The following is a 21,156-nucleotide window of genomic DNA, read 5'->3' as shown; positions in this document are numbered from 1 at the left end:
CACGGGTTCAATCCCTGGTCAGGGAACTAAGATCCCATATGCCCTGTGGTACAGCCAAAAAAAATAATAATAAATAAAATTTAAAAGAAGTGACTCAGATCCCCTTCTCCAGTTATCAAAGAAATCAACATTATCTCTTCGTTTCTTAGGATTTGATTCTAAAGAAGGAAGTTGGTATCATTATATCAGAGTCAAATTCAATCAGAAAGAAAAGCATCTTTGTAGCACAGTCATCTAAAATCACAAACTTCAACAACCTTAGAAATATGCTGATTGAAATAATCACAGAGAAGGACAATTAAGTAAATCTGAAACATGCTGATGCTAAAGCTCATTTCAACTTTAAGAGAACAATATGAACAAAAAGTCACAAGTTTGATGGGAAATTTCCATTCTGGTCCTATTAAGTATTTTAATTACATCTGTTAATCTGGAGATGTGCTCTGCAACTGGGAAATCATGAAGCAAATTTAACAGAATTGCTCTCAGAAAAGAATTACCACTCATCAAAACCTCTGAAAGATTAAAACTATAATTCTGAAAAATAGTTTTTTTTTGCTTTGCTCCACCTTTTTTTTCTTTTTTTCTTGATATAGTAAATGCCCCGAGGCTCTGACCCAGTTTCAGAAAAAAAGCCAGTAGAGTGGATTCGGGAGGAAAAAAATATGTTTCCAATTGAGGATGAGCAAAAGGGTAACAGGAATTAAGAACTGACATGGAAAAGGAACACCCTAAAAGTATGTATATAAGGGCCAAAAAGGCAGCCTGCAAATAGGCTGTTCCCGATCAACTCTCCTCCTCACCCGGACAAACCGACCCTTTTCAGGAACACCATGTCTTGCTCATCTCGCGTGTCCTCCTCCAGGGCTGGTGGTAGCAGCTTCAGCAGCGGAAGCAGATGCAGTCTGGGGGGAGGCTCTGCCCGGGGATTCTGAGGAGGGGCCGGCAGCTGTGGCCTGAGTGGGGGCTCCAGCATGGGCTTTGGAGGCAGCTTTGGAGGGGGTTTTGGTAGCTGCTCAATAGGGGGCGGTTTGGGAGGAGCTTCAGGCTCTGGGATTGGCTTTGGTGGAGGGGCTGGATTCGGGGGGGCTGGATTCCACAGGGGGTGCTAGTGGAGGCTTCTACAGCTATGGTGGTGGTATGGGTGGTGGTGTTGGCCATAGGGGGCTTTTCTCTGGAGGTGAAAAGCAAACCATGCAGAACCTCAGTGACTAGCTGGCCAATTACCTAGACAAAGTCAGAGCCCTGGAGGAGGCCAACGCTGATGTGGAGAACAAAATCAAGGAGTGGTATGACAAATTTGGGCCTGGGTCTGGAGATGGTGGAGCTGGAAGAGATTACAGCAAATACCATCCAATCACTGAAGACCTTAGGAATCAGGTGAGACACTAACCATGTCTGAATTTCTATTACTTCTGTAGCTTTCCCATTTATGCAGATCACGGACCATGATGGTGAATTTAAATCAAGGAATTATTTAAAAACATATCTGTTTTGTTGTATATGTAAAATGGGACTTGGTGTGCTTTAACTATGACAGTATTGTATACACGACATCCAACCACATTAATTTTGTTTGCATCTTACATTTGAGTATTTCTACATAAGAGTAAAATTTATACAATGCCAGGTAGCTAATTAACGTAAGAGTGATGGCTATGAGTTGACACAAGCTTCATCTAATTATTTTGTGATTAATTCTGGCAGGTTGACGTATTTTAGTGTCTTGCTAGATTTAAATAGTCTTACAACTCTTTTTCTTCCTAGAAAGTCTGGTGCAAATATTGTATGAGAATGTGGTGGAATCTAAAATGTTTAACCACGGTGTATGGGAAGTATATTTTTAAAGACTTTTTTGGAAGTGGGATTCATGTTTCACACTGTTTCTGAAAGAGCCCATAGAACAACTGATCTTCCAAAGCATCAGAAATATTCAGAGGATTGTGTTCTGTAAAACAATGTTCCATGCCCATTCCAATAAATGTGCAAGCTGTTAATTTTTGCAGAAAGATGTCTAAATACATTAGGATTATCAATGCAGGTGTCATTACTAAGCAAATTTTCAAAGTAATTCACCTTTAAAAGCTAACTCAGGAGACATCTACTCTCACAGGTGGGCATGTAGACACAGGTAAAAAGCACCCATGATTTATTCACTATTATTGTCTTTTCTAGATCCTTACTGCCACTATTGAAAATGCTGGGGGCTTCCCTGGTGGTGCAGTGGTTGAGAGTCCGCCTGCCGATGCAGGGAACACGGTTCGTGCCGCGGTCCGGGAAGATCCCACATGCCGCGGAGTGGCTGGGCCCGTGAGCCATGGCCACTGAGCCTGCGCGTCCGGAGCCTGTGCTCCGCAACGGGAGAGGCCACAACACTGAGAGGCCCGCGCACGGGGAAAAAAAGAAAAGAAAAGAAAAGAAAATGCTGGGATTGTTCTGCAAATTGACAATGCCAGACTGACTGCTGATGACTTCAGACTGAAGTAAGAAAAATGAAGACTTGAAAACAAACGTCCTAGGGGAAATAAAATTCAATCCCTTGGCTTAGTTTACTCTAAATTTTAAAGAAACCTTTTAGGGGATCAAGACCTGAATTCACAAACATCCCAAGGGTACATTTTAAAAACCATCATTCCACCAACGAGAAAAGAAAGGCAACTTCAGGATGAAATTTTTGTTATCAAAAATATTGGCCATCAATAGAATTAACGTAAGGCTCAGATTTTTCTTTACAAGGGAAAAACCCCTAAGAGAAAACTTAGCCTCCAATGATCAAATTGCTCAGGGGAGAAAATATTTTCTTGAATATGTAAGAATGGACTGTACTCTTTGAACTGGGCTGTCTGTACCCTTCCAGATACAAGAACGAGCTGCATCTCCAGCAGACCATGGAGGCTGACATCAATGTCCTGCAGAAAGTCCTGGATGACCTGACCATGACTCGCTCTGACTTGGAGATGCAGATTGAGAGCCTCACAGAGGAGCTGGCCTACCTGAAGAAGAACCACCAGGAGGTAGAAACAGGATCCACGATTAAATGACTCTGGCCTACAGAGTTCCCCCACATCCATTCTATGACAGTAAATTCCATCTGGATGGATTTCCAACTTCTATAACCGGGGGAGAAAAGTAGTGATGAGAAAATTATATGTGAATTTGTTGGGTTCTTTTTTCCCTTCAGTGTCCTAGTTTTAACTTTTTGTTGGCTTAAGCACATTTTAGGAAGTCATTACTTTTCAGTTTTCATCACTCTGGTCTATTTTCCCTTCATGCTAGGAAATGAAGAGTATGCAACGAAGCTCCGGAGGGGATGTGACAATAGAACTGAACCCAGGGACGGACCTAAGTTACTGAATGACATGAGGGCACAGCATGAGGAGCTGGCTGAGCAGAACCGCCACGAGGCTGAAGAGCAGTTCAACGAGCAGGTAGATCATCACCCTGAGCCTCCGAGCCCTGCCCGCGGCCACACACATGCCACTTCCGCTCATCTCATCAGCCTCATCTCATCAGCCCCATCTCATCAGCCTCAACTCATCATCAGCCTGCAATGGGATTGCATTTTATTTGTATTTAGAGCGCATCTCTGCAGGCACAGATCTCTACTGATGCTGATGCCAGGTCAGCCAGTTCCACCAAGAATGAGATCACAGAACTGAAACGCACTCTGCAAGCCCTGGAAATTGAGCTGCAGTCCCAACTGGCCATGGTTTGTGCAAAGAGCTTTTCAAAAATCTCCAATGGAGCAATTCGGTTTTCTTTGCCAAGATGTTCCACTTGGCACATAATAAAAGCTGGATTAGGGAGGACTGTATTGTGGTTGTTGAAAGCATGAGACATTCCAGTTAAAAGTAATATATTTATTTCTAAAAAAGATTTCATTTTAAAAAAGTAATGGCAACAAAAATTAAGAAAGCAATGATAGAGCAATAGAGGTTGTAACTCATGGAAAGTGCATTTCTCCTAGTATCCTATAAAATGTATTCTTTTAATCATCCAATGATTTATTTTCATCATGAAATTTTTATTTGCTTTTTCCCTTAGAAAAGCTCCCTGGAAGGGACCTTGGCTGACACAGAGGCTGGCTACATGGCACAGCTGTCACAAATTCAGATGCAGATCAGCGGCCTGGAGGAGCAGATCTGCCAGATCCGGGGTGAGACTGAATGCCAGAACACAGAGTATGAGCAGCTGTTGGGCATCAAGACCCGCCTGGAGATGGAGATTGATACCTACCACTGCCTGCTTGACGGAGAAGGAGGGTAAATGAAAGTCAGGAACATGCTAAACGCAGACCTTGGTGTATTTACATTATGAAACCAAAAAGGGGCTTGGGGAGCAGACTTGTATTTATAAAGTAAAAGAGTCCAATAAAATGACAGCTGCCTTCATGGGAAAGAGCCCTCTGCATGGAGGGTTTCTCCTGCCTTTGCAAACTGCAAGGGAAAACAATTCTTTTTTTCTCCAGTGGTTCTGGTTTTGGAGGATCTGATTTTAGAAACTCGGGATCAGAAACACGGGGTCCAGAAACACCGGATCCAGGGATTCATCCATGTCTAGTGATTCAAGATCTGGAAGCTGTTCTGTCCAAGGAAGAGGTAGATATTTTTTTCATGTTCCTGATAATTTTATAATTGAAACGTAAAGGCACACATTGCTTGTCATATAAAAAGTGTATACTAGCGTTCACGTCATCTTACCCAGACAGAACATACTCAGTGAATGCATTTGGATTTCTCTTGATCTATGTTTCTGTGACAGTTTCCAGACTGACATTGTGATTCTTTGATTTTCAGATCCAAGCAAGACTAGAGTGACTAAGACCATCGCAGAGGAGGTGGTGGATGGCAAAGTTGTCTCATCTCAAGTCAGCAATGTTTCTGAGGTGAAACTTAAATAGGCAATTTCCAGATCAACAACAGTGTCCTTCAGAGAAAAAAAATCTAAACAACACGAATGAAGAAGTTGCATCAATTTAGCCATCTTTCCGGCTAACTTCGGGAAAAAGTTTCCATACAGAAATAGATGACTAACCAATTTTTCTGCATCTTTTTCTTTTCTTATTAGAATTCTCTTGAAAAAGTTGAAACGACAGCTTTGCTCTAATTGTTTCCATGCTTCAATAAATTTACTTTTGCAAGTCAACTAAATTATTTCTGAACTTTTTAAAAGAAATTCAATATTTTACCCAGAAATGAAGCTCTAGATTATGATCTAGCTGCATTATTGTTACAAATAATAATGTACACATTATTCATTATTTACATAGTGTCTTCTTCATGAGAATGAAAATTCTAGCCATTTTGTATGTGGGAAATTTTAACATCACATTAGAACTCAGTGATAGCTGAAATTAGACCTCAGTGTCCCTAAAACTACAGCCAACAGCTTAGCCCACAAAAAAGGATGAGATTGAATAATCAGTCTATAATTAATTAATGTCTAGTTTCTTTATGTCCATCACTGAACTATTTCATGAGATAAAAAGAAACATAGGGACTTCCCTGGTGGTCCAGTGGGTAAGACTCTGCTCTCCCAGTGCAGGGAGCCCGGGTTCAATCCCTGGTCAGGAAACTAGATCCCACATGCCGCAACTGAGACCCGGTGCAGCCAAAATTAATTAATTAATTAGTTAATTAAAAAAAAAAAGAAACATAAGATATGCCTCCTATTTCAAGAAGCTTACATTTTAGATGGAGAGGAAAGCTAAAAACACAAAGAAGATAGCAGACAATACAGGATGTTAACAGTGAAGGGCTTGATTCCACAGTATCCACCAGAAGTGCCGCAGGAATCTGACAGTGCATGTTTGCAGAGCATTTAGGAGACTGGTCAAAATAAGTCTTGGGAAAGAAGATAGGATATGTGATATGGTGCCAGATTTCCGAAAACCTTGTAAGTCCCTAAGGGAATAGATGCTCAGATATTTGCTCCCTTGTCAAATCTAGCCACACCTCTAACCAAAAATTGTCACTTAGCCAAGCTGGTGTTTCCTATTCCCACTCTCCATTGCTGAAGTCTTTTACCTCATGGGTGGTCCACAGAGCTCTGTCTTGTCTTGCTTGGGAAACGAAGCCTGTTAAAGTAGGGTAGGGGGTGGTATAGGTCAGTCTCAGGAAGAAACAGGCAAAGGACAGAGCCAGGCTGGGTAAGGACTTTCCCACTCAAGGAATTTAATATGACCAGACCACAAATTAGATCATCAATCCCACAAGCCAGTCCTTAAGAAAGGGACATGGGACTTGGCATAAAAACCCAAATTAAAAATTACAAAAGAGTAAACCTGAATGTGATTCATGTAAATTGTACCTTCAAATATAAAATCAATAAGAGCTGCATGAGAGTATCAAACCTTAGTAATAAAAACAACCAAATAATGTAGTTTGTTTTCCTCTAGGCACATTGAATAAAACATAAAAAATGAATCTGTAGGCACTCTGTAACCACAGAATGAAGTTGATAGCTAAGCATCAACCACTATTCAGAGAAAAAGAGCAACACTGTCTTAAGTCAAACATATGTTTCCCATCAAAGCATTACAGCATATTAAACCTTGGATGTTTCTCCTCTACTGAAAAGTTAAGAAATATGAACTCGCTGATTCAGCCTGGATTAAAGACAGAAGGACAGACATGGAAACCAGCTGTATGTGGCCACCCATCACAGTCACATCGGGAAAGCCTCTCTCCATGAGTCTTCCCACGTCCAGTCTTCTAGTCCTGTACCACCTGGGACCTATGTTTATGGCTAGTATTAGCCTCACGTCGGGGCAAAAGTATATGGCTACTCTGAAAATTATCTTGAGGTGAAACCCTCATTCTGGGTTTCCTTGGCATGTGTTGAGATGCTGTATTTGTACTAAATGATTGTTTACAGATATGGAAAGGGCCAGATCACAGGTGCCAACATACTGAGATGCAGTAGAATGTGCAGTAAAATGAGCTCATTTGATTTTAAAAACTGAAATTATTGAACCATTTTGGATTCTGAAATTTATTTAGAGTGCTGAATAAAATGTTAAGGACAGGGTGTTCACACTTTATTATCTGCCCTAAAATTATTTTAAAACCACACAACAGATAGGCTTTATTTTGAAACTCTAAAGTTCAGCTCTCCAGTCGACTTTTAAGTAAGAGGAATGTGCTTCTTTTTTCTGAGAGTTGGACTTATGGATAAGAAGGAAGAGCCAATGCCAACCTGCATATAGACATTCATTGTTGACCTTTGATCCAGAGATTCATAAGGTTCTTCTTGTCTTTCTGACCTCAAAGGACAATGGACAAGAACAGTGAGGATGCTGGAGGTGGCATCCATCCTCACAGAGATTAGAAACAAGAGACAAGGGACTTCCCTGGTAGCTCAGTGGTTAAGAATCTGCCTGCCAATGCGGGGGACACGGGTTCGATCCCCAGTCCGGGAAGATCCCACATGCCGCTGAGCAGCTAAGCCCATGTGCCACAACTACTGAGCCTGCACTCTAGAGCCCATGAGCCACAACTACTGAGCCCACATGCCACAGCTACTGAAGCCCGCGCGCCTAGAGCCCGTGCTCTGCAACAAGAGAAGCCACCTCAATGAGAAGCCTGCGCACCGCAATGAAGAGTAGCCCCCAATCACCACAACTAGAGAAAGCCCGCATGCAGCAACAAAGAACCAATGCAGCTAAAAACAAATAAATAAATAAATGTATAAATTTATTTTTAAAAAAAAGAAACAAGAGACAAGGTTTATAGTGGGAAGAGAAGAGGAAACATCCAAAGGATTTGAGACTCTGTAGAAAGTAGCCTAAACTTGCTTCATGAAGTCACAGAATTAGACAGTGTTCAAAAGACCTACAAGAGGAGACAGAGTGATGAATATAAATCACCCAGAACATAGCTCAAGTAATAGCCTCCAAACAATCTTCTCAAGTAATAAAATACTGCAAGTAATAAATCACTTAAAAAAATTATCAGTAGCTCAAATATGACACCTGAAGAACAGGAAACACTGGTCAAGCTCTTTTAAAAACATTTACTCATTTGTAATATCAATGTCAATATAAAATGATCCAGTGGAAAGAAGCAAACATTGAGATAACACTTTTTTCTTATTATAAAAGTAATTTATATTTATTGAAGACAGTTTGGAAAATGCAAATTAAAAGAAGAAAATTAAAATCCCTCATAACCCCACTATTTAACATAATCACTGTTGATAGCGTGGCATGTATTGGTCACACTTTTTCTTCTTTTTATCCTCCAGCTTTATTGAGACATAATTGACATACAACCTTGTGTAAGTTTAAGGTGTACAATGTATAAACTTGATACACTTATCATTGCAAAATGATGACCCCCATAGCCTTAGCTAACACCTCCATCATGTCACATAATTACCATCTCTTTTTTTTTAGGTTATTTTTATACAATTTTTAAAGGTTACTTTCCATTCACAGTTACTACAAAATATTGGCTCTATTCCCCGCGTTGTACAATACATCCTTGAGCCTATCTTACAGCCAATGGTTTGTACCTCCCACTCCCCCACCCCTTTACTGCCCCTCCTCCCCACTGGTAACCACTAGTTTTCAACCACTTTTTTTTAACATTAGTATTCAAATGGCATATAAAGGACAAGCCCAAAGTGCATCACAGATCTAGCATATGTAAAATGCATAGACTCCTAGAGACAGACAGAGGCGTGAGAAAGTGTTTATTTTGCTGACTGAACCACAAGGAGCAGGAAAGCACATGGGTGCTCATTACAAAACTACAAGGGGATGTTCATTACATGACTTCTGCTTGCTTCTCCATGATGCCACAGCACTGGGTAGTGTTCAAAAGATCTACAGAGAAGCAAAACAAATTACAAACATAAAAGTCATATTGCCATAGCCATCTTCTAAAAGGAAAAAGAAAAGACTACCCCCCAAAAAAGTATTGTTATAATACCCTACTAATGTATGTCTATAAGTTACAATAGAAAACTTTACATTGACTTCCACATCGATTTGCCAGGAAATCATTCACAGCTTTTAGGAGAATTTCATTATCTTTCTTGAAACGGAGGCAGGAACCACCCAGAAGTGGGAGAGCAGGAAAAATATCAAACTCAGTCCAGAAACACTGGTTGGCTGTCAGCTGGGAAGGACCAGTGACATTTCAAAGACAGGTACTGTCACCACAGAACTTGTCCAAAGATCTGGAAACTGTTTTCAGGAAACTGCAGCAGTCAAGGATAATATGTTATAATATAATATAGAGTTATGATATGGACTATCCTAAGAAATTAAGAAAACAAGACCACTTCCTTTGGGAAGCTAATACATATTCCTTTGAGAATTCTCTCAGAGACTGACCATTTCTCATAATCTGACAACAAGTAAGACCTGTCAGGAACTTCCCTGGTGGCACAGTGGTTAAGACTCCACGCTCCCAAAGCAGGGGGCCCAGGTTTGATCCCTGGTCAGGGAACTAGACCCCACGTGCATGCCACGACTAAGAGTTCACGTGGCTCAACTAAGGAGCCTGCAAGCTACAACTAAGGAGCCAACTAGCTGCAACTAAGACCTGGTGCAACCAAATAAATAAATAAAATAAATATTTAAAAAAAAAGACCTGTCAGATTCCTTAATACCCTTAGACCCAGAGATCTGGTATGTGCAAGGGTGTTTGTTGCACTATTTTCTAAAAAAGTAAAACATGGAAACAGCCTGAATAGCCATCAATAAAGAATAAACTACGTGCATTCAGACAATGGAATACAACATAGCCATTAAAAAGAATGCATTAAACAGAAACAGACTCACAGACATAGAGAACAGACTTGTGGTTGCCAAGGGGCAGGGATCAAGTGGGAGTTTGGGATTAGCATATGCAAACTATTATATATATAATAAATAAACAACAAGGTCCTACTGTATAGCACAGGGAACTATATTCAATATCCTGTGATAAACCATAATAGAAAAGAATATAAAAAAAGAATGTATATATACGTATAACAGAGTCACTTTGCTGTACAGCAGAAATTAACACAACATTGTAAATCAACTATACTTCAATAAAAAATTAAAAAATTTTTAAAAGAATGCATTAGGGCTTCCCTGGTGGCGCAGTGGTTGGGAGTCCGCCTGCCGCTGCAGGGGACGCGGGTTCGTACCCCGGTCCGGGAAGATCCCACATGCCACGGAGCGGCTAGGTCCGTGAGCCATGGCCGCTGAGCCTGCGCGTCGGAGCCTTTGCTCCGCAACGGGAGAGGCCACAACAGTAAGAGGCCCGCGTACCGCAAAAAAAAAAAAAAAAAAAGAATGCATTAAATCTTTGTGTAGTAACCTGGTAATATATCTATTATATTTCCTTAAGTAAAAAAGCAAAATGCTCAGTCAGTACATATAATACATTTGCGTAAAAAAAAAAAAAAACGAAAGGGAGACAGGAGAAAGTAAACCTTATGTATTTGTATGTGTTTGTATGAGCACAGAAAAATGTGCCCACGCCAAAAGGTTAGCAGTGATTACCTGATCGGGCCTGGTGAGGAACTTGTGGGCAGGAAAGAAGAATGTGCAATTTCTCTTAATACATCTGCTAACTGCTTGACTTAGTCTATGGTGTAGGCATTGCTTTTGTATTTAAAAGTAACTTAGAAAAAAGTGCAACAGTTTGTGGTTCCACTCACGATGTAAAAGCATTACAATGAACTAGGAAGTCTGTAACTAGTCTAATTTGGCATTGTCATAAGTGATGTCAAGCATAATAACTTTTTGAGCCAAACAAAAAAGAGAATAAGATGAATTCAGAGGAACAAAGGAATTTGCATCTCATAAGCACTTATTATGTATATAAATACCTTGTATCTATATGCTTTATTCTACTTAATCCTCAAGCCCTATGATGTAGATATTACTGTTCCTGTTTAACTGATGAAGAAAATCTAGCTTGGAGAGGTCAAATCATTTATTCAAAGTCACAGGGCAAGTAAGGGGAAGAATTAGAAGCTGAAGGCCTGTCTCCCTAATCCCCAAAGCTGTGTTCTTTCCTCTCCACCAACATAAATGAAGGTCTACCTTTTCCTATATTAAACTCACAAAGTAGTCTCATCCTGTAAAAGGTACCCAAAAAAGGACTGTGCATATTTCCATTTTTTCCAGAACTATTTCTCCCCCACCTAAAGTAAACAAGCAGGCTTTAAAATTCCCAGAACATTTCTCCATTTTGATGAGGAGGAAATTTTCAAAGCTGGAGACCCGGAGTACTAACAAAGGTGGCGATCAGCCTGAGTTCAGAATAGAAAGCAGGATACTAAATGCTCCTTTGGCCATTAAAACTGAAGCTGGGGGCCTCCCTGGTGGCGCAGTGGTTGAGAGTCCTCCTGCCAATGCAGGGGACACAGGTTCGTGCCCCGGTCCGGGAAGATCCCACATGCCGCGGAGCGGCTGGGCCCGTGAGCCATGGCTGCTGAGCCTGCGCGTCCGGAGCCTGTGCTCCGCAACGGGAGAGGCCACAACAGTGAGAGGCCCGCATACCGCAAAAATATATATAATAATAATAATAATAATAATAATTTATATTGAGGGAATTCCCTAGCGGTCCAGTGGTTAGGACTCAGCGCTTTCACTGCTGGGGCCCGGGTTCAATCCCCGGTGGGTGAACTAAGATCCTGCAAGCTGCACGGCGTGGCCAAAAAAAAAACCAAATTTATATTGATGACATGATACATCTCAGATATATAAAATATAATATTAAATTTCATTTCACTTGTTTCTATCTTTTGATATGACAACTAGAAAGTTTAAATTACATATGTGGTTTGCATTTGTGGCTTGCATTCTATTTCTATCGAAAGCACTGCTATAGGGTAGCAATACCCGAGAGGCTCGTTTCAGATGCAGATTGCCAGGCCTGCCCACCGGGGAATCTAGTTCAGCTCTCTGTATTTTAGGCAGAGAACAGCAGGAGCTAGATAAAGCAACAAGAGTTTAATTCTTTCCTGATTCTCCTCCCACTATCAATGCCTGATTCTCGTCCGATTTCTCAGTTACAATTACCAAAAAAAGAGAATCAGTTTGTCCTAAATAATCATAAGTGATGCTCTTCAGTCAGAGCTTCTGGGTCAGGCTACCTCATAGGTCTCTGACCTACAGATTGTTTATCCTTAGGTCAAGTGTCCAGCCCAGGCCAATCCATTGTGACCAGTGGGGAGGGTGGAGGACGTGTGGGTCAAATGAAACAGAGTACAAGAATGACCTGGAAACTCGCCTCTCAGCAGGGGCTCTGGTCAGCCAGCTTTCTTTGGAGGCGACTGTGGGAATGCCCAGCACAGACTGGACTGGCCAGTAGTGAGTTAATTCAGAAATTAAAAGAGCATGATGCACATTCAAAGGCCCTGTGAGCACTAGAGCCAAAGATTGATTATTTCCTAAACGACACTCCAGATACACTTTCAGCCAAGCCACTCTACAAATAACAACAGTGATAGATATAATCTCAAAAATATTTTGAGTCATATCTAACAACCAGCTTGCCAGGCTAAACAAGGAATTTAGGTGGGGAGAGACATAATGCAGGGGCAGATGGGACAATATTTGGAATACAGCCAAGGAGTCAAAGTCCCAGTCCCAAGGGTGCCATTACATCACCATACGTCCTTGGGAAAGACAGGCTTGTCATCTTTACAGGTTACAAAATGACAGGGATTGTGACTACTGAATGGAATGACAGTTGTAAAGGTGCTTTTTAAAGTTAGAAGGGCTGCACAAATGTTATATTTACAAGTAGGAGCTGTCATTAACTCTGTTTACTCATGAAGGAGTCACCCCACAATACATCTTACCTCAATGAACACATCCTGCTCAGGGACCATCTGATTGTATTTCTGCAACCTTATTAAAACGTTGGAAATGTTAACTGTCAGCTCTCATACTCTGTTAGCACTTATTTCCAGCCATAGCTTCATCTGTAACGCACCTTCAGGAATTCACCACAATATATCAAAGCCTGCCGTCAGACCAGCAGCCCACCATGAGCCACGCAGCATGTATTTAAGAGAAATACTGTCAGTCAGTCCTGTGGCTGATGACAACTGTCAGCTGAATCTGATGGTAGCTTTTTCCAATAACTGTCAGAATATTCAAGGTTTACAACATATTCTAATGCCCTCCCACAGCATTTCTGTGTAAATTATCCAAATGGTGAGGAAAGCCATAAAAGGAAAGCTTAGTTACCATGTTTTGAGCCCAGATTTATTTCCATGCAATATCTTGGGAAAACAAAATACAATTTTCTTTATGTTATGCCCCATTTCCTTTCCACAAGCTAAATTAACTTTCCCCCGCAAATGTGCTCAGTTTTAGAGAACCAATGCAAGAATACTGAGACTGTTTTCATTTTTCTGTTACTTTACAGAGAGCCTGACACTTCTACTAGATCAACAACAATAGGAGAAAAGGGTTTATCAAATATTTGCATAATTGATTAGAAACCCGGGATATCCGTGGCTTCCGGGGAAAAAAAGGAGCTCTGTATCTTTAAGGCTCCATGGAGCTGTCTCTGCGCGCGATGCAGACAGTGCAGGTTCTGCGGCAGAGACTCATCCTATCGATAAGGTTCTGATAGCCAAGGTGGAGGATGGGAAAAGAATGGAGCTGTCCCAGCTACTCAATGAGATCAGGGCAAACTATGAAAAGCTCCTCACCAGAAATCAGATAGAGACCGTGCTCTCAACAAGGATCCAGGTAATGATTTCATACAGACAGGCATCTTCCAGGATAAGGAGACAATCCATGTCTATCCAATTCCTGTCCCGGCCTCTCTGAGGTACAGTATTTCCTTTTCAATGCAGCATATACTGGGGAAGGAATTTAGGTTTTACTGCAAAGTGACTGGGACTACAGGGGGAAAGGCTGTGATTATTACTGTTAAATAACCATTAAATGAATGTTGATTGATACATTTGATTTTTATATAAATCATGAGGTTACTATCATTAACAAAACATGGAATCAACATACAATAAAATGGTGCACTCTAATCTCTTTTAGACATCCTACAGGAAGGAACATTTCAGGTACCCTTCAAAGCTATTATGGAGTTATTTATAGAGATAATATAAATAACATCTTTAAAATGACAAGCTTTATAGTAAGATTTATTAGCTTCCACACTTTGCAAGACAAAACTAAGTAAATATTTCTAAAAGGTTTCTATCATTTTTTAATGAGTTCAATTGTATACCAGATTGTTATAAATAGAAATCATCTGAGTATGTGAACATGGCATTCAGAAACAATGATATAATTGGGACAATCAAAATTGCCAAATCGAAAATGACTTTCTACTTCAATTACAGGTTTTTGCTTTTGTACTAAAAGATGAGAAATGTTTATTTCTACTACTAAGCATGCAATATTTAAGTATTTTTTAAAAAGAGAGTCAAATTAAATAAGAGCTAAACCTAATTTCATAGACTTACTTTGTTTTAAAGTGACAATCACCTTTAGTAATAAATTAAAGTCTTATCTCTAAACAAGTGAATAAACAACTCTTTTAGAAACAAAGATTCAGAAATTCAGGGATTTTTTTTTTTTTTAGTTTACCTATCATATCTGAGTACAAGTTCTATTCCAAGCACCTAAACACAGCAAAGAGTTTACTTAAGAACATACCCAAAAGGGAAAAAATATTGCTGGGAAATCATAGGACATTACTGCCTGCAATTCATTTTTAGTAACAACATACATTTAACTTCTGGGTAACATTTTCGGTCTTCATAAAGAATTATCAGCATCGTAGATGAAGCAAATTCACTGGGATATTTGATTTAAGTGTTGGAATAGTTCACTCACCTTTTACAAAGAGAAGAAAACAATTAACAGATGACAATTTCTAAAAATTATAAGCCAACTAAACATTTTATTTTGCAATAATAGAAATACAAGTTATTTAGTTTACAAGTCATTATGCTGAAATGAATAAAGTGAAAAAGCAAGACTACAGTAAGTTTTGTTTCATCTTCTTAACATAAAACTACTTTAGGGGATTTTTTTTCAAAGAATTTAGAAAATCAACTGGAATAAATTCAAGGAAGCCTGATTACTTACTTATTACAAAATAAACGTAAGCTATTTTAGTTATTTACTGCTGTATAACAAACCACTCCAGAACTTGGTGGATTAAAACAATTGTATTGTCTTTCACGATGCTGTGGGTTGACTGGGTTCAGTGGGGGTTATTCTTCTGCTGCACATGACATTGGCTAGGACTTCAATCATCTTGGGGCAAAACTAGGTTGGGACATCCAAGGTGGCTCACTCCTATGTCTGGCACCTTGGCAGGGCATTTCTGGAAGGCTGGCTCAGCTGAGACAACTGGACCTGTTTCTCTCCATCTGGCCTCTCTACATGACCTCTGCAACAGGGTATCCAGATCTCTTACATGTTGGCCCAGAGCTCCCAAAATCACAGGAGTGGAAGTCATCAGGGCTTCCTAAGGCTTAGGCGTAGAACTGGCACTTCGGCTATATTCTACTGGCTAAAACAAGACACAGGTTATCCCAGATTCAGTGTGGATGAGGACCAAACAAGGACATGAATTTGGGGAGGTGTGATTCATTGGGAGCCACCTTCGGAATCCAGCTACCACACAAGCCTAGCTGCCAGCTCCTCACTCAACATCCAAGAGACCAGCATTTTTATGCTCTTCTATTTCCAAAATTCTTGTCATCCTCTTTTGTAGTTGCTCTGATATGTGTTGCTGCTTGGCTTTGCCAACTTAACACTAAGGATAAGTGATACAACAAACCAAAAGAAATGAATGAATTTTGTTGTCTAATACCTCATGCTAAACTTTACTGACTTTCATTTAATCCAATATTTCCTTTAAAAAAAAATCTATTGGGCTTCCCTGCTGGCGCAGTGGTTGAGAGTCCACCTGCCGATGCAGGGGACACGGGTTTGTGCCCTGGTCTGGGAGGATCCCGCAAGCCGCAGAGCGGCTGGGCCCGTGAGCCATGGCCGCTGAGCCTGCGCGTCCGGAGCCTGTGCTCTGCAACGTGAGAGGCCACAACAGTGAGAGTCCCGCGTACAGAAAAAAAAATTTTTTTTAAAATCTATTGTACCACCAAATTAAAGTTTTTACATTTTAAAATGCATTTTTATATACACATTAAGAAGTTCTAATTTTTGCTTCAAAATACTGCAATCAATTCCATACATTGCTCCTACTGCACTTGGGGCCAAATGTTGAGAATTCTGTCAAAAGATACTTTCATTTAATCTCAACATCAGCATAAGAACACTTAAAGCTGAACATAAGATAATCCACTTGTTATTTAATATAAGAACATTTAGAAAACAGTCTTTAAAGAAGTCATTTCTGCTACCACCTTGGATACCCAAAATTAAAATTAACATGCCTTCTAAAAAAGGTAAATCAACAATGGGTTCTCTTAATACAGAAGTCTATTATAGAATCTCTAATGCCTAAGATAACTTAACTCTCTAAATGATTCATAATATACTTTCTAGCAGTATTGTAAATTATCCTGTAAATTATTGTAAAGTATCCTGTCCATATACCCAGTCCTAGAAATGATCGATTTAGGATATATAGCTGTTTATCTGCTTTTATGAAGCAGCCTACAAGAAAATATGGGGGGGGGGCAGTAGCTAATTTTCTATCTTTCTTCCTTTATGATGCCATAAACAATAGAAAGTTAAGAATCAGAGGTCTCAGGACTTCCCTGGCAGTCCAGTGGTTAAGACTTCACCTTCCAGTTCAGGGGGTGTGGGTTCAATCCCTGGTTGGGGAGCTAAGATCCCACATGCCTTGTGGCCAAAAAACCAGAACATAAAACAGAAGCAATATTGTAACAAATTCAATAAAGACTTTAAAACAATGGTCCACATCAAAAAATTAAATAAAAAAAAAAAGAATCAGAGGTCTCAAACTTAGGTCCTGCAAACTTACTTCTCATTAAATGTATTTTTCTACATTTCACAGACTGTCACGGTAGGAAAAGAATCTTGAGGTTCATTTCACATCCTAGAAAACTGAGGCTGAGAGTGCAATTGACTCGCTCATGAATTTAATTAATTAGTAACTCAGCAGCAAGCAGAACACACATCGGTAGTTTAAAAATTTAAAGAAAAGACTATTTGATTCCTATACTATTTTTCTATAACTGCTTTTAAATGTCTCATTTTCAAGAATGCTTTCGTTGTTGTTGTTGATCTTCTTCTAGTTGGAGGAAGATCTAAGCAAAAAAATGGACAAAGATGAAGAGGCTTTAAAGGCGGCTCAAGCAGAACTCAAGGAAGCCCGACGCCAGTGGCATCACCTGCAAGTGGAAATTGAATCTCTCCATGCTGTGGTGAGAATAATCTCAAAAGCAACTGGCCCATTGAATCCCCAGATGTTATCTGATTAAGAGAGGGAAAGGAATAATGTCCATTACTGGCCAGTGAGAAACTGAAAATCAGACCACTGACTTCCATCCATGGACCTAGTTCAACTACCGCCCTGCCTCCATCATGGCAATAACTATTAGCAATTCACTCAAGGTTTATTCACACCTTTAAAAATGAAATAACCCTCGCTTATCACTCTGGGGTCCTCTAATTGTTAGAGTAGGGGAATAGAGCCTTTGTCGTTATCCAAAGTCAAAGCAGTGGGGAGTCTTTTATCCATACCACTGAGAATTCTAATAGAAAAATATTTAAACACTTTCTGAAAATGCCTTTTATAAGCAGTCTGCTCTGGCTTTGATATTTAATATTCTATATTTTTCAATATTTAAGAAATCGAATAAATTAGGGTGATAATAAACTAATCACACTGCAGATTTTTTTTTTTTTGGCCATAAGAATTATCACAGGATTCCTTTGAAATAGTAAGCTCTCTAGCTGTAAATAGAAAATACAACTTTTTAAAATTTGGGTCATACCTAAAGCTGTAAGGAAACACCTCTTGCATAAGGGCTGTACAATTATTGCAACCTTTTTAAGAAAGAAGAGAACTCAACAGAACAAAGACATTGCAAATCAGATTTCAGAAACACAGTTAGTTTCCCTGATTCACTGATGAGGTCATGTGTACAAAACAGGAGAGGGGCCTTGAAAACTCCCTACACGCCAGTGAACAACATTACCAGATGCAGCTGCAAGACCTAGAGGCAGTGATTGAAGGACTAGAAAAAGAGCTACAGGAAGTAAGGCGCGGCATTGAAAAGCAGCTTCAAGAGCATGAGATGCTCCTCAACACGAAGATGAGGCTAGAACAAGAAATCGCAACTTATCGCCGCCTCCTGGAAAAGGAAGAAATCAGGTACCTAATTCCATATAGTGAATGACCAGAAGTACAGAGCCACTTACGTCACTGAGATAGAGAAATTAAATCTAAAACCCATCATCACCAAGGCATGTTCACGGAGTTCCTACCACAAAACAGGATTAGAAGACACTGCAAAAAATATGTGGGAGAACTATTTCCAGCCTCCCAAAATTATGAACAGACTAGCCAAAGTCAGGGACATTAGCTACAACAAAGAGCACAGCAAGCCTAGAACAAAATGTAAACAATTCTCCATCGCTACAAAAATGACCTTCCTTAACTTTCTCACTTTCCTTGCCATTCACCCCTTTTAGAATTAGTTAGTGCCTTCTATGGACCACCCACAAAGAAAGTTTGAAAAATTCACACATTACCACATTCCCCCTCCCACAAGGGCCCACTCCCAACACACATCAAACACCAAAATAATAATAATAACCATTATTATAACTATAATAATAATGTTATTATTATTATTATAGTACAACCACGGAAAGCAATGTTGTTCTGAGTACATGATTTGAAAGATATCCTGGTAACGAAAGGTATCAAAAGAGGAATTCTTATTAATTCACATAATTTCATAATCTGCAATCACTTATAAGGTCATATGGCTTTGAGCACAGCACAATGTACAATTTTCCATGTTCCCATAAAAAGAAAACCTTTATTCCTGCTTACTTCAGAATTGTGAGTCCTCTATAAAACTGGATGAAACTACCTTCACCTATAATAAGTCTCGACATTTACTAAATCTTTGAAAAACATAAATTGAATTAAAAATATGCCACTTACTAGCTAAGTGATGCTGGGAAAGTTACTGAATCTCTCTGTTCCTCAGTTTTCTCATCTATAAAATGGGAATAATATTGCCTACCTCAAAATCGCTGAGGATTAAATGAATTGTTTGTAAAGTGCTTAAAACAGTGCTATGTAAATATATAAATAGCTATATACATATAATTTATTCATTATGAAATAAAATGGTTGTAAATTTTATTTAATGCCTAATCATTCAAGATGTTGATAAAGTGGTCTTTAACATTCCTTTAATACAATTTTTAAAATTTTATCATGCTATATTTAAGATACACAGGTATCTTAAATTTATTTAAGGTAAATATACAAAGTATCAAGAAAAATATAATGAACTCCCATGTTTAAGAAGTGAAACATTTACAGTGTTATTGAAGTCCCCCCAATCCCCACCCCCAGCACCTAAACCACACCCCCACCAATCTCATTCTCCTCCCTCAGTCTAACCTGGCTCCCAGATCTGATGCTTATGTCTCATTAGTCTCATTATATATCCCTAAGCAAAATGTGAAATTGTTTTGCATGTTTTTTAACCTTGATAAAATTAGCTACAATGTGTCTTTCTTTCCCCACTTAATGTTATACTTGGGAGATTGTTCCCTACAGATAGAGTATACCCTTAGTTCACTAATTTTCACTGCTAAGTAGTATTTCCTTTGTATGACTATACTACAATTTATCCATTCTCTTATTTGTGAGCATTTGTTTCAATTACATGCTAATACAATGTTGCTCCTATAATTCTTTCCAATTTCAGATATTATGGTTGCATCCAAGGTGGGAAAAAAGAACAAAAACCTACCACAAGTAGAGTTGGTTTTGTTTTACCTTCAGGTGAGTTTCTGATATGTTAACTAACTTAAAAAGTGAAGTGCCTGTTTATAGGGATTATAAATAAATACTCTAAAGTAGCAAAAACAAGCAATATTTGAATAAAGTTTGACATACAAATTGACTGTGAATAGTACTTCAACATTGTAATTTAATATTTCATAAATAATATTTTCACAGCCATTATAAATGAAGTATCTTTTTCAACAAAAGTCTCACAGAAGTATGAGAACGAAAAAGTGGAAACAGTGACCAAACAAGCAATATTAAATGGAAATGTCGTGAAAGAAAGCACTGAAGCTCATGGCACTATTCAGTAAGTAAAAAATTTTGACTAACAGTGAACATATGCCAAAAAAATTAACTTCAATTGAGTAATCTCAGCAATCTTTGAACATTTCCAAACATAATTTTATATATTGTGATTTTTAACCTGACATGAATAAATATACATAAACAAAAACTCAGATGAAGTACTCTATTCTTAATTGACCATTTTTCCAAAAATATAACCAAAACATGAGAATTCCATAGAATCAATTAGACATTTTATTCATATGATTTTTAAAGAATATAAATAATAAATGCCACAATGTAAATTATAAATTATAATTTAAAATGTAAATATAAATTACACTTCTTGATTTATTTTTCATATACAATACATATTACATGTTTTTTACTATAGCCATACTTCTTCATATAGAAAGATTTATTTTATCATTTCAGGACAGAGAAAGTGGATGAAGTTATTAAAGAATGGGAAGGTTCCTTCTTTAAAGATAACCCTCGATTAAGGAAAAAATCTGTTTCTCTTCGATTTGATCTTCATTTAGCAGCCACTGATGAAGGGTGTTTACAGACTAAGCAGGATAATCTACCAGATATAGAAGTCAGGCTTATCATGAGAAGATCATGCAGCATCCCCTCTATCAAACCTCCATCAGCAGCTAATTAATCCAAAGACAGTATTTGACTTGATGTGAAAATGACATTAGGTTGGACCAAAGTAGGCCTGCTGACCACCTTCTGTCCCAAAATGTAAGTTACTAAGTATGTATGTTATGACCAATGTATGACTCTTCAGAAAAAAAAAGGGGGGGGGGACAAAATGTCTCTGAATCTAATTATAGGTGTATTTTTTGGACAGAGGGAGCTTAAAATCAGAAATTTAGTACAGTTTCTATTTTATTTATTCTCC

The 21,156-nt window shown here is 38.9% G+C and overlaps 2 protein-coding genes across 2 annotated transcripts; both read left to right on the top strand.

Moving 5' to 3' along the window:
- Positions 1–833: 833 nt before the first annotated feature.
- Positions 834–4,900, top strand: KRT24 (keratin 24; the record flags this gene model as incomplete). The annotated part of the gene is given in 13 exon segments (XM_082605436.1): positions 834–932; positions 936–1,091; positions 1,093–1,212; positions 1,216–1,380; positions 2,410–2,483; positions 2,858–3,014; positions 3,277–3,340; positions 3,343–3,428; positions 3,578–3,709; positions 4,045–4,262; positions 4,469–4,506; positions 4,509–4,598; positions 4,797–4,900. Coding segments are annotated over 13 exon segments (1,503 nt in total).
- Positions 4,901–13,562: 8,662 nt separating this feature from the next.
- On the top strand, positions 13,563–20,913 carry KRT222 (keratin 222; the record flags this gene model as incomplete). Its single annotated transcript, XM_082604622.1, has 6 exons — positions 13,563–13,714; positions 17,221–17,349; positions 18,082–18,302; positions 19,882–19,958; positions 20,136–20,271; positions 20,685–20,913. The coding sequence occupies exons 1-6, from the start codon at positions 13,619–13,621 to the stop codon at positions 20,911–20,913; spliced, it is 888 nt and encodes a 295-aa protein (XP_082460748.1). The 5' UTR covers positions 13,563–13,618.
- Between the last annotated feature and the right edge of the window lie 243 nt (positions 20,914–21,156).

The sequence above is a fragment of the Mesoplodon mirus genome (assembly GCF_964341445.2).
Source record: "Mesoplodon mirus genome assembly, chromosome: 18".
NCBI lineage: Eukaryota > Metazoa > Chordata > Mammalia > Artiodactyla > Ziphiidae > Mesoplodon > Mesoplodon mirus.
This window is presented reverse-complemented; position numbering and strand designations above follow the sequence as displayed.